At 44.7% G+C, this 11,954-nt stretch overlaps 1 protein-coding gene across 6 annotated transcripts in view; it reads left to right on the top strand.

Moving 5' to 3' along the window:
- Positions 1-493: 493 nt before the first annotated feature.
- Positions 494-11,954, top strand: part of USPL1 (ubiquitin specific peptidase like 1) — a 36,195-nt gene continuing 24,734 nt past the window's right edge. Inside the window, exons 1-5 of one of the 6 annotated variants that reach the window (XM_078602954.1) lie at positions 494-699; positions 1,998-2,060; positions 3,341-3,463; positions 5,360-6,041; positions 7,481-7,657. In XM_078602954.1, the coding sequence (XP_078459080.1) occupies positions 2,058-2,060; positions 3,341-3,463; positions 5,360-6,041; positions 7,481-7,657 (985 nt within the window). In that variant the 5' untranslated portion in view covers positions 494-699; positions 1,998-2,057. Of the gene's footprint in view, positions 790-1,997; positions 2,061-3,340; positions 3,464-5,359; positions 6,467-7,480; positions 7,658-11,954 lie in introns of those variants that run through there. The other 5 variants (XM_078602953.1, XM_078602957.1, XM_078602956.1 and 2 more) reach the window with 5 other exon arrangements.

The following is an 11,954-nucleotide window of genomic DNA, read 5'->3' as shown; positions in this document are numbered from 1 at the left end:
GGTAGATGCACCACCAGCTGTACCCCCTTCTGTGCCAGGCTAGGTGCATGAGGTCTCGGGACAGACCCAGCAGGTGCCATGGTTTCGACTGACTGAGATGACCGGTAGATGCACCACCAGCTGTACCCCCTTCTGTGCCAGGCTAGGTGCATGAGGTCTCGGGACAGACCCAGCAGGTGCCATGGTTTCGACTGACTAAGATCACCGGTAGATGCACCACCAGCTGTACCCCCTCCTGTGCCAGGCTAGGTGCATGAGGTCTCGGGACAGACCCAGCAGGTGCCATGGTTTCGACTGACTAAGATCACCGGTAGATGCCACCATCAGCTGTACCTCCTCCTGTGCCAGGCTAGGTGCATGAGGTCTAGGGACAGATCCAGCAGGTGCCATGGTTTCGACTGACATGAGATCACCGGTAGATGCACCACCAGCTGTACCCCCCCTCCTGCTGTGCCCCCCCCCCCAGTTCGCGCATGCGCAGTCGCCGCGCGCGACGACGTCACCGCCCCACTCGACTTGTGTTTACGGCGTTCGATCGCTCGCATAACGCCAAAAGCGAAGCGCCGTCACACACTCACGCTCACTGCTTATCATTGACACGGCGTCTCCTCGTTGAGAGACGCCTTCATTAAACACCGTCGAGGGATGCCACACGGCAGTTTTGTCTCGCGAATCGCAGACGGGCGAGTTCACGGCGGGGTGAGGCCTATCGATGGCAGCCCGCCCTGGTGCTAGTTTGGGCCTCGGCTTGCCACATCGCTAAGAAGATAAATGTTAATGTTACGCCGCGTAAGGAACTTTATTTCCTTTTCTTTTTAAGGGAGGGAGGGGGGGTTGTCAACGTTTACATTGCACGATAACGTCTACGAGTTACTAAAGAATCGTAAAACGCAACTGGCGTTTTAATATTGCCGCTGATCTTTGTGGTGTTGCGGGCGGGGGGGGCATCGTTAAACAAATAAATGTGTATAAGTATTGTGCTTTACATTCTAAGTCGTCGGTGGCTTCGTGTGAGTTTTTTTTTAAATGACATAATTTGCCCACGACCCCAACCCCCCTCTCATTGACCCATCGCGAGTAATTGTGAGGTCAAATCGTTTAAATACGCAATAACTACTGGATCGATATTGTTTACAAAGTGATGTCGATGATGCTCAATGTCATCAAACACCAAGCGATCTTTAGCAGTTCAGGATTTAGCTAAATGTGCTCCCCCCCTCCCCCCGTTACGTCCTCTCGCGTGTTGTAATGTGCTTTATCAAATATGTTTGCACAAGTATTTACTCTATTTATAAAATATACATTTAGTCTGTAAATGTATTGTCCGGATTATAAGACGCTCCGGAGGAGTAACTTGTGCCTGGTTTGTCTATTTAAATAACTAACTATTTAAATAACAGAGATCAAACGACTTGTCTTAACACGCACACTTCTGCCGGATTATAAGACGCATCCCCTAAATCTTACTTTAAAACATACCGAACAACAAATAGTGCGTCGTACGATCCGGAGACTAGGGCAAATAAAATGAAATTATGCTCAAGAATATTGGCGGACTGGCAGCCAGCCGAAGGGAAAATCGAACAACGCGTCCCAAGGTGGACGGAACCGCCGAGTGGAGATGGAGTGATGAAATCAGTGGCGCAAAGTGTTCGGTGGATTATCGCATGGCTCGCAGGCTTAAATTTACACGTGCGATGTTGCACATACGCGAGAGAGATCCCAGCGCAGGGTTGTGAGACGCGAAAACGGGTTGGGGAGGTCGTCATCCAGCAGTGGATTGATTGATCGTGGCAGATGATGGATACAAGATAAAATACGGCAGTGGCTAACGCGTCAGTAAGGAATTGTGTTTAGTTTGTGCTGTCAGTTTTGTCCACGGTATGCATTGCTCGCGAGTATATTGCAGAAATTATGTGAATTAAAATTTAATTGTTACAAATAAAGGAACATCAAAGGCTTACTTGAAGTTTTTGTGTCTTTGTGTTTCCTTTTAGCAATAAAGAAAAAAACACCTCTTAATGTTTGCATGAAGAGGCTCGTGCATACGGACAAACATGGTATCGTATACACCCTCAACGTCATATTCAATCATAAAGTACATCAAGGGATAAAAAATCATACTGAACTAAATCACCGTTCCATCATGAGATGTCACCGCTGGATTTTGAGTTGCATCGATAAAATGTGACAGGTAAATTATATAAATTAGGCCAGTGATTAGCAACCAGCAAACCACCCCCCTGCCCAATCCCCCAGGCAATAACTGGTGTAGAGGAGCCTCCCTAAAGCTAACGTACTACTTTAGCACGTATGCTTGGTTCTTTCGGTAAAGTCACGTAGAAGGGAAATAATAAAATAATAAAAATAAAACAAAATTCTCACGACGTTTCGGCCACAACGGCTGTCTTTCTGACAGCTCTGTTTCTTCACCTGAGGACGGCTGCTTGCGTTGTGGCCGAAACGTCGTGAGAAATGTATCTTATGTTTTATTTTATTATTTTATTATTTCCATTCTACGTGACTTTACCGAAAGAACCAAGAATATGAATCCCTGCAGTCACGAAAGCTTTAAATCGAAATTTACTTTAGCACGGTTAGCTACGTATTGTGTGAAAGAAGTTCAACATACATTCTTTCTCAGGAACTAAGAAAGAATTAAGCTGGGTTAGTGGACATTCAGAGATGTCTAGCAGGGATGATGGCCCATGTGGAGACTAACTGGAGGACGTTTATTTTCCAATTCCCGTGTTCATCTTTCAATCTCTTAATTCCCAGCATGCATCTCCCGTGTGCTGTTGTATACTTTTTAGCTTTCCTTTTGCTGCTATTCTGTCACCAGTGTTGTCTATTGGGTATCATTCTTGCTCGTGATGTGTTCCTTGCCCAGGTCCACTGGTTTCTTATTTGTGTACTCTCATCTGTGTTCCTCCTCCCGTCTCTCATCATTAATTTCAAGCATGTATTTCTCCACGCCGCTTTGCAAACTCTTCAGCTGCTGATAATTGGTTTTTTACCCTTCTATCTGGCAACAAAACTGACACCTTTTTACAAGGAGTCATGTTTGCATAGACCGCAATACCTGCAGTCATAAATACAAACAAAAGACATAACTCTGATAATGTGCACTGTCCTTGAAGTTGATTGGTCCACACCCGAGACAGCTTTCCTTAGAGCCTAGTCTCCCATGGGTTGGACCAGAAGACGCCGAAAGGCGATGCTGATTCCATATCTGATAGTTCCACGTGGGACGCCTTGCGTTTTGGTTAATATACAAACACGCTAATGCAAAAAAACTGAACACCTGCTCATGTCGCCTCTATTGTGTCTTCTGCACCAGGCGGCTAAACGATTTCAGATGCTGAGTCCATGTCCAATGTGCACGAAGAATGGCAAAACGAGCTTCCTCAGGCGCTTTTTCATCAACTTCAGTGAGTCAATCAGCCTGTGTGAGGACGCCCTGGTAAGTGTTCCCATGAGCGTCCTGGCACACTCGCTGCTGCTTTCCCTTTTTCCTGGCAATATTCTCACTCGTGTGGTGTCTGCTTTCCTGTGCCTGTTTCTTCACTCCTCCCTGGTCGTGGGCCATCTCCCTGCGCACTCCACATTTCTTCATGTCCTGGATCACCACCACCATCTCTATCCTGAACTAAACTAATTTAATTCTAGATTTGAAGCTTTCGTGACTGCAATGATTCATATTCTCAGGTTTTTTCGGTAAAGTCACGTAGGTAAAACATTAAAAGTAATGAAAGTAAAATAAAACAAAATAAAAATAAAATTCACAATGTGAATTTTTTTTTTTTTTTTATTCATTTGTGAATTCATTTGTGAATTTTATTTTTATTTTTGTTTTGTTTTATTTTACTTTCATTACTTTTAATGTTTTACCTACGTGACTTTACCGAAAAAACCTGAGAATATAAACTAATTTATTTTACTATATAAGGCCCACTGAGCTATATAGCTCTTTTTTCAGAGGCGACCTCGCCACAGTTGATACCTTAACAAAGTAGCTTATGTGGAAATTTATAGTAGCCAAATTCTCTAAAACGCATGTCGATTCTAAATGTGGAGGGAAAAACCAGAGGACCCGGAGAAAAATCCATACGACCACGGGAAGAGAACTCGCAAACACCAAATATACAGGCGTCAAGGGTCAGGATTGAACCTTCGACCTGTTTCCCATCCATCTCGCCATCATACAGCAGGCAGATCACAATCGCAGGCTGAATTACAGCTGATGTCATTAACAGACACTGACAATCGTTGAGTTTCAGTTCCGTTTTTTATTTGCATTAGTACAATTTATTTAAACGAACGTTTAGAAATCGTATAGGATGGATACAATCGTACACATCTTTCCAAATAGGATAAAAGGATAAACATATAAGTCCTTTGTTTTCTTGAACAAGTACCTGTTTTTAAATATTGTTCTTATTCAAATGAGTGCCATTTATTGCGGAGGAGGGTTGCCCTCTGACCAAACTGGATGGAGAACTGAGATCACTCTACGCTGCAGATGATGGTGCCGTGGCCTGACTCAGCCAAGTGCGTGTATGCCAAGAGATGAAGAATTTGTGTGAAAGTTTGGAAAATCGATAGTATTAAAATGTAGACTTGACATACCTGTCAAACCCATACGGTTTACCCATATTTTGTGTTTCTCCCTTGTGATGGGACTTTGTAGGATGAACGTTGAGATTTACAAGGAGCACGAGGTGACCAATAAGGTCTGAATTGGTCTGTAATAAGATAAGGACTGATAAGGGGTTGACAGGTATGCCAACGTGTTTGAGAAGGTGGTGAATTATTTCACCTCTTCAGGTAAAAAACGGCGATTTTGATGAGAAGGCGTTATTTTTCCTAATTCTTATTCACGGGAACCCAGTCGATTGTGGTAACGTTTTTTTGTATCTCTTACATCATGCTCTTACATCACTGGCAGCTTTGCATTTTTTGCTGCATAAGTTCACTAAGGCTCTTTTCTGCCTGCATGTTACGTCTTTTTAAACAGATTTTGAAGAAGAAAAAAAAGCGTCCTAAAATAAGTTAATACAATGTTTAATTATTTTTGTTGATGTACATCAAATATTAGACTTAACCTTTCAATATTGAATTACAATTCAAATTGATGGATACCTTGCCAATATTGTTTTACAGCAACCAAATTAAATTCAACAAATCTGCCAAAAAATGTTACTGTGTAAACTACAGGGTGTCATTAGTGCCAATGAAAAGACAACCTGCTGCCAATTGCTTCCAGTGTTATAGATGTTCTACTGTGTAATTGAATTGTAACGATAACATGAATTGTAACGACAATTATAATAATCGTTTTCCCCACTTTGATTTGCAGTGCATTTATCCACTCGGGTACTTCCCGATCGGGAGGATTCTGACCAAAGCCAGTGCGCAGAAACATCGTGCTAACGCCCGCAGGAGAATGCGTACTTCTGTTGAAGACATCCAGACTTTGGGCTCACCTATAAAGCAAACGAGGGCCTGCGGCGATTTCTCAGAGCAAAACCTCCCAAAAGATATTCCCCCGTTGAAGAAACGCATTAACTGCGCGCAGAGTGTTGACATTTCAAAAACGAGAGAGGTTCGCGGCGGGCTTGGGGGTTCAAGCGAGGAAAGCGATGGCTGCCCGTCCAGAACGAGAGGCATCGACGAACATTCAGAAGGCTCGCACGGAGGCAGATTAGATTTGGAAATTCCAGCGCAGCTTTCCGAGCATTCTTATTCGAGACTGAGGACAGAAAACGACCAGCGGAGTGAAGAGGATGCTGCTCAGCCTCCTTGGATGTATCTCGCGGGTCGTGTGCTACAGTGGCAGAACAAATATGCCCTGTGCTGGCTCGACTGCATTTTGATGGTCCTGGTGCATAGCAGGAGTGTCCAGCAAAGGTTTCTCCAGCAGAGTAGAATCTGTGCACCCAAAGGCAGTGTCGGAATATCTCAGGAATGCTTTGTGCAGACTCTGTTAACCCAGTATAACCAAGCACAGGCCATGCTTGCCACCACCCTACAAAGCGGAGGTAATGGAACATATTGCCCTGAATGTTCTTGTGAAATGTGGAGCACGAACTTTATTAATGTATCATGGTCTATTATTATTATGATCATGTTTAGTCAGCGCGTAGCTCTGGAGTATGGCTCATTGTGCGATATATCCGCCCACTAGTGAGTGGAGTCGGAGTGCATCCGATGAACAAATAATGCAGTGGATCAAATGTCTTTCAAGTTACTTTGAAGTTGACGCTCGCTTACGGCGAAGCGGATTTTGCGCACAATTGTTTGCTTTCTCAAAGTCGTCGGCTCTATTTGGACAACAATCTCGCTTGGTAGCATCCCCTCTGGAGGGCGGCAGTTTGACAGCATGTCAAGGAGGCTGTACATCGTCTGACATCTTTTGAAGACGAGAACATTTCTGACTCACTGACCTCGGCGGTATATTTACAGTGTACGTGAATTTAGCTTCGGCTAAGCGACAGTCGATATCGTTAGAAACACGACACAGCTCGTTTTTGCAACCGTGCACATCGGTCATTGTCGAGCTGCCGTAATTTGGCACTTATTTTAAGGAGGAGTTTTTTTGTGGAGCCACGTGTATGTTTAGTTTACATCCCCTGGTGTTTTAACGGCCGTCGCGAACCTGGTGTGAGTGTGTGTGTGTGGGGTTGCGGGTTGTTACGCCACACCAGCTATTAAGCAGACGATGATCAGGGCAGGTCTCCTTAGAGCCAGACTTCCTGTCATTGGACCATATCAGCAGACTAAACAGGGGTGGCCTGACAGTGTCTCACTTAAAGCAAGTGACAGCCCCACTTGTTTAGTGTAAACACGTTGTTTGTTGAAAACATTTCAACAATACCAGCACTAATAATAATCGTTACGTGTGTCAGAATTATGGTGCCTTTGCTGGTAATGTCAACATTAGTTCTACTAATGATAAGTGCCGGACTGTATTGTATTTATAGTTGCTAATTATTCGAAGGATTGCATTTTTAAAGTGTAAGTTTTGGGAAAGAATGCATTTCTAAAATACATTTAACAGGAATTCTATGTCAAATGTGTAAACACCAAGGTCCCTTTCTTATGAACATGGGGAAGTATGGTCAAATAATCCCCATGATCCACACAGTGGGAAGGCTGTCATCCAGCAGGCGAATGACAACAACGCTATAAGTGCGTACTATAAGTATTGATGACGACAGTGCCAATACCATTAAAGCAACGCGCCCAAAGTAATATAAAACGTACATTTGAGTCTGGAATAACTGAGCCTTTTGCCACTGCCGGTTACACATTGGCGCTTGACATTTCAGCGTGGCCTATCATTGAATCCTATATATATATGTTTTTTTACTGTGGAGTAAAATAAATGTTGATCAAAAGCAGGCCTTCCGTGTGAAAAGGCTGGGGGCTACTGTTGTAACTTACGAGCGACTTGGCGCGCCTTGCCTCTCTCTCGCAGGCTTGCCGGAAGGGCACCGGGCACGCGGCGCCGCTGCCGCCACCGCCGCCGCCGCCACCACCACCACCGCTCCCGTTGCCGAATCCCTCGCAGCCACCGCCGCTGCTACGGCCACCCTGCACGGCGTGCGCATGACGGTCTTCAGTGCAATGCAGCCGCGACTCAAGTGCCAGCTGGGTAAGAGGTTAAGGTAAAGGTGCAGCCTTGCCTGTGCCTGCTCCCCCACCTTCCCTGCCTCCCCCCGGACCCCCCTCCCCAACTGCCTAAAATGTGGACCTAATGATAGGTATGTCAGAATCTGAATATTTATTTATGCTGGAGGAATCCGATGAGCTGTAAAGCTATTTTTCACAGATGTCCAGGATTGGCATGGGGTCAGAACATTCCATGAACCAAAAAAAAATCCAAAAAACGATTGCAGTGTAAAGTATAGGAAATGTAGCCAAATCACTAAAAAAGAATGAAAATAAAACAAAGTTTTTATTCTACCACGTAAAGTCCACTGAGCTGTTATCTTATTTTCACGAGTGACCTGGCCACAAATGATAGCGCAACGAAGTGGCTTATCATATGGAGATTTATAGCAGCCATATAATCGAAATAATCTAAACGCATGTTTCTAAATGTATGTATGTTGAACTTCTTTCGCACCATAAGTAGCCAACCGTGCTAATTAGAGGTGCAGGGGAAGGAAAAAAACTAGACACCAATAGCAGTTGTAAAGAAATTCGTTTTTAATTTAGATTTAAAAGTGCATAGCCGCAGTGGCTTCTTAATTATCGGAAGGAAGAGTGTTCCAGACGACCGCAGAAGTGCATCTGAAAGCGCGTGATGCAGTGACCATCTTTGTTTGATGAATAGCTAAAAGCCGCTCTGAGGATGACCGGAGTTCACGTGATGGTTTATGTTCCTTGACGAGATCAGCAAGGTATTGTGGTTCATTTGTTGCAAGCACTTCGTGTTGAATGAGTTAGAGCTTATAATCATATGTAACATTAACATATCACGTGCATGACTCTGAAAACAGTAACTGAATGTTCCATGCAGGATCCGACGCAGGTATTGTGAGCGTAAGAATCCATTTTAAATCGCACGGTCGACGAATCGTCGTGAAGTGCCTACCAACAATGTGCACTTGATTCCATCTCATGCACACTATTGGAAAAAGAGTATCTGAATCTGGCCTGTGGCCCTTTTCCTCTAGATCGACTCAGCCTAAAATGAATACCAAGCCAATTGTGCAAAGATCTTTACTGGGAAGACAAGGCCAAGCCTGATGGTGACCACCATCTCAACTCCTTGTGGATTTTGTTAGCCATAATAGGTGCTCGCTCAAGGCACATTCCCCTAGAGTCTTATGCGTACAAACCAGTAACAATTTGATCGATGTTATCGTGCTCATCGCTCAGTATTGGATTTGACCAAAACGTGCCAATGTTGGACTCTGTGGAAAACCAGTCCTGGGGCTTGGCAAGTCTTTCCTAGGTAAACAAAAATAACTCGACTCCAGTCACACGGGCAAAGTTGTGGGCTCCCTTTCAAGCGGTCATTTTAAATAATAACCAAAAGAAACTACAAAGTGTCTTGAAATGCAGTTGTGTTTTGCCAACCAGCAGTGGATTGACCATGGCTGCTGATGATGCTGGATATCCCCCCTTCCCCACAATCGGAAAGACTCACCCTCTCACCCTCCAATAATTCTCACCCTCCAATAATTCTGGCTGGAAAAGGTATTTCTGTATTGCGAAATCTCTGTTGTGTTTGTCCCAGCAGTTGTTTACAAATCTAAATTGTCAGAATAAAGTCTTGCTGAGTCTCAAGACTAATTTTTTTTTATTTCACAAGATTTTTACTTGGTATGCCTGGTCATTTTCGTTGTTGAGTATTTTTTTTTTCTTCTTGGATAAATCCCAGAAAATATTTCTTCACAGAGAATTGCCCAACTATACACAATGGGTTTACCATGTGTTACCACGTGGCTTGCTCATAGCCATTGAATTGCCGTGCTATTACTCTTCCATTGGATTGCAATGTTCAAATATTAAATTAAAGTATTATAGAGCCATCACTGTTTCAATCGTTAGTTTAAGGTCAGATTTGTCAACCTCCAGTCCTCACATTCCCCACTGGTCCGTCTTTCCTTGTTCACCACTCTTCTCCATTTGAATGATGCAAAGAAGCTGTTGCACATTGTACAGTACATACACGATGATTGGAAAGTATGGAAACATGGTACTGTGAAGGATTGTGTGAGGCTGGAGTCAAAGAAGCCTGCCTTAAATCAATAGTTTGTTTTAATCTTTTCCCCCAATGTTCCACGGATTGTTTTCTCCCTGTCAAGTCTTGAGACAATGGATCCATTCAGAGTCTCTCACAGAGCAGTGCAACCCTTCGTGTTAGAGAATTGCCCGTCATATAACTCATCCGATGTCCCTTTAAATGACCTCTGGTCTACACAGTAGGTGGCAGCACTTTGCTACCCACTCGTACCAGGCCAGGTGGCGGCCCGGAGGATGCGTCCGCTGATTCGTTAGCATTGCTTGTGTACGCGTGCCAGCTTAATTCACCGCGCTCCGCACTCTGCCGGAATTGTATGTTGCTGCGCTTTGTGTAAAATACAGAGGGTTATATTTTTATATGTTTTTTACTTACGTTTTTGCAGGAAAGTGGGCAAAATCCAGGGCACACAAGTGCCCGCGCAATCGGCATAAACCTCGCATTAAAAGTGAAACCAATGTGGTTCACGTTCAGTTCTTGAATTTAGCCAAATTAAGTGCAGAATCATTAGTAATGTCAAAGTGATTTCTTGCTCAAATTAGCATTGAGGTGTTGCTCTTCTGTTCATAGTCCTGAGCCAATGGTGGAAATTCCCCATTGCTATGGAAAGTTTCTCTGTCGGACAACTACTGTAAACTTTTCCACAAAGTGGTTCCTATTTTATCAACCCCAGAGGGATGATTGACTGAATCAATTCCCAACCAGGATATGAACTCGCATCCCTGCTGATTGCGAGCCACCCGCCCGAACGCACAGCCACATGGTTGGTCACAAATGTGATGGCTTTTTTGTTGTGTGCGAATGAGACCGTCAATCCACTACAATTAACAACCGCAGTATAATCACAGGCGGCAGGCATGGACTTTAAACCAGGATCTCGGCGGTGCCAGTTCTGCGCCCCGACCCCGACCCACGATCACCTTCCTCCTTAAACCAATAGTTGAAAATTGACGACTACATTCGGCTTCAGCTGAGCGCTCGCACACAGTGCTGCAGGCAGTGGGAGAGCTGTAACAGAACGACGGCGTGGCCTCAAGCGGTGCATGCGGTAAGAGCGTCATGTGCGTGAGCAATCCTCTGCGAAAGTTAGCGTGTTCTGAAACCTTGTTGCTTTTTGGTTTTAAATGTCTGGTAATGGTGTCCCGTGGGGGTTCCTGCTCAGCACAGCCCACGGGCTTCCTTAGCCAGCGCTTTGTTGCCCGCTCAGGAGTTTGGGAGCGAGAGAGAGAGGAAGTTGGAGGTCCTCAGTGGCTTTGTGGGAGCTTCACGTTGGGAAATTCGTAGCCGCAGAACACATTTCAGTTACATGTTTGGAAGCTACGTTCCGTTAACTTTGACTCACCTGATACGCCAACGAGTTGTTTACGTTTGTCATTCGCTGGCAAATGTTGTTGCCGTGATTACGTTCCCCTCCCCCCTGCCGTGGTGTGATGGCCGCTGCGCTGGACTTGCGAATCTGGAGGTCGCTGGTTTTTATCTCCCGTCGAGGCACTTGAGACGACGGGCAAGTCTCTCATTCCCCACGCCTCTGTGGACCCAGCAGTGCAAGTTTGGTACCCCAGATAGCCCATCGGCAGGCCGTGTGCGGTGAAGCAGAGTGTGGGTGCTCGCACCTCTACCAAGATGTCTGTCTAGCGTAGATAAGTAGGCCAAATACCTACTAGAGGGCTCTCCAGATCTCCCTCTAAGAGAGAATCTTCCATCAAACGGTGGCATGAACAGGTAGTCGTAGGGCCGCACCTTTATATTTCCTTCACCATTTGCCATTCCGATGACGTTCGTGTATGTCAGTTTTTATTCTAACTTTATCGGTACGTCTTTCGGATTGGAAGACGGTCTCTTTAGCCCATGGGCCCCGGTGCAGTTGCACCGGCTGCACACTCGATAGCTGCACCACGGGCTGGAATGCTGAACTGCATGTCGTATTGTGGGGGAATAAAAAAAACCCACTAAAAAGCCATGTGTGCTTGGATCGTTGTCTATGGGAAGGCTTGCTTGTTTTTTTCACCGTAGCAGTGTAATTTATCATCATCACCATGAACTTAATTTATAACCACATGATAATTCAATGAAACAAACTCAATTTTTTTCAGCTAAAGGGAGACCTGGGATCCAAAGTAAGTTCACAGCAGAATATTTGAATGTTTATAAAAAATGTTTTGTTGCTGGATCAAATGTACAAGGCTCCTCCCATCTT

The sequence above is a fragment of the Lampetra planeri genome, chromosome 19 (assembly GCF_965212315.1).
Source record: "Lampetra planeri chromosome 19, kcLamPlan1.2.h2, whole genome shotgun sequence".
NCBI classification, from domain to species: Eukaryota; Metazoa; Chordata; class Hyperoartia; order Petromyzontiformes; family Petromyzontidae; genus Lampetra; species Lampetra planeri.
Note: the sequence above shows the minus strand (reverse complement) of the source record. Positions and strands in the feature narration are given on the sequence as shown.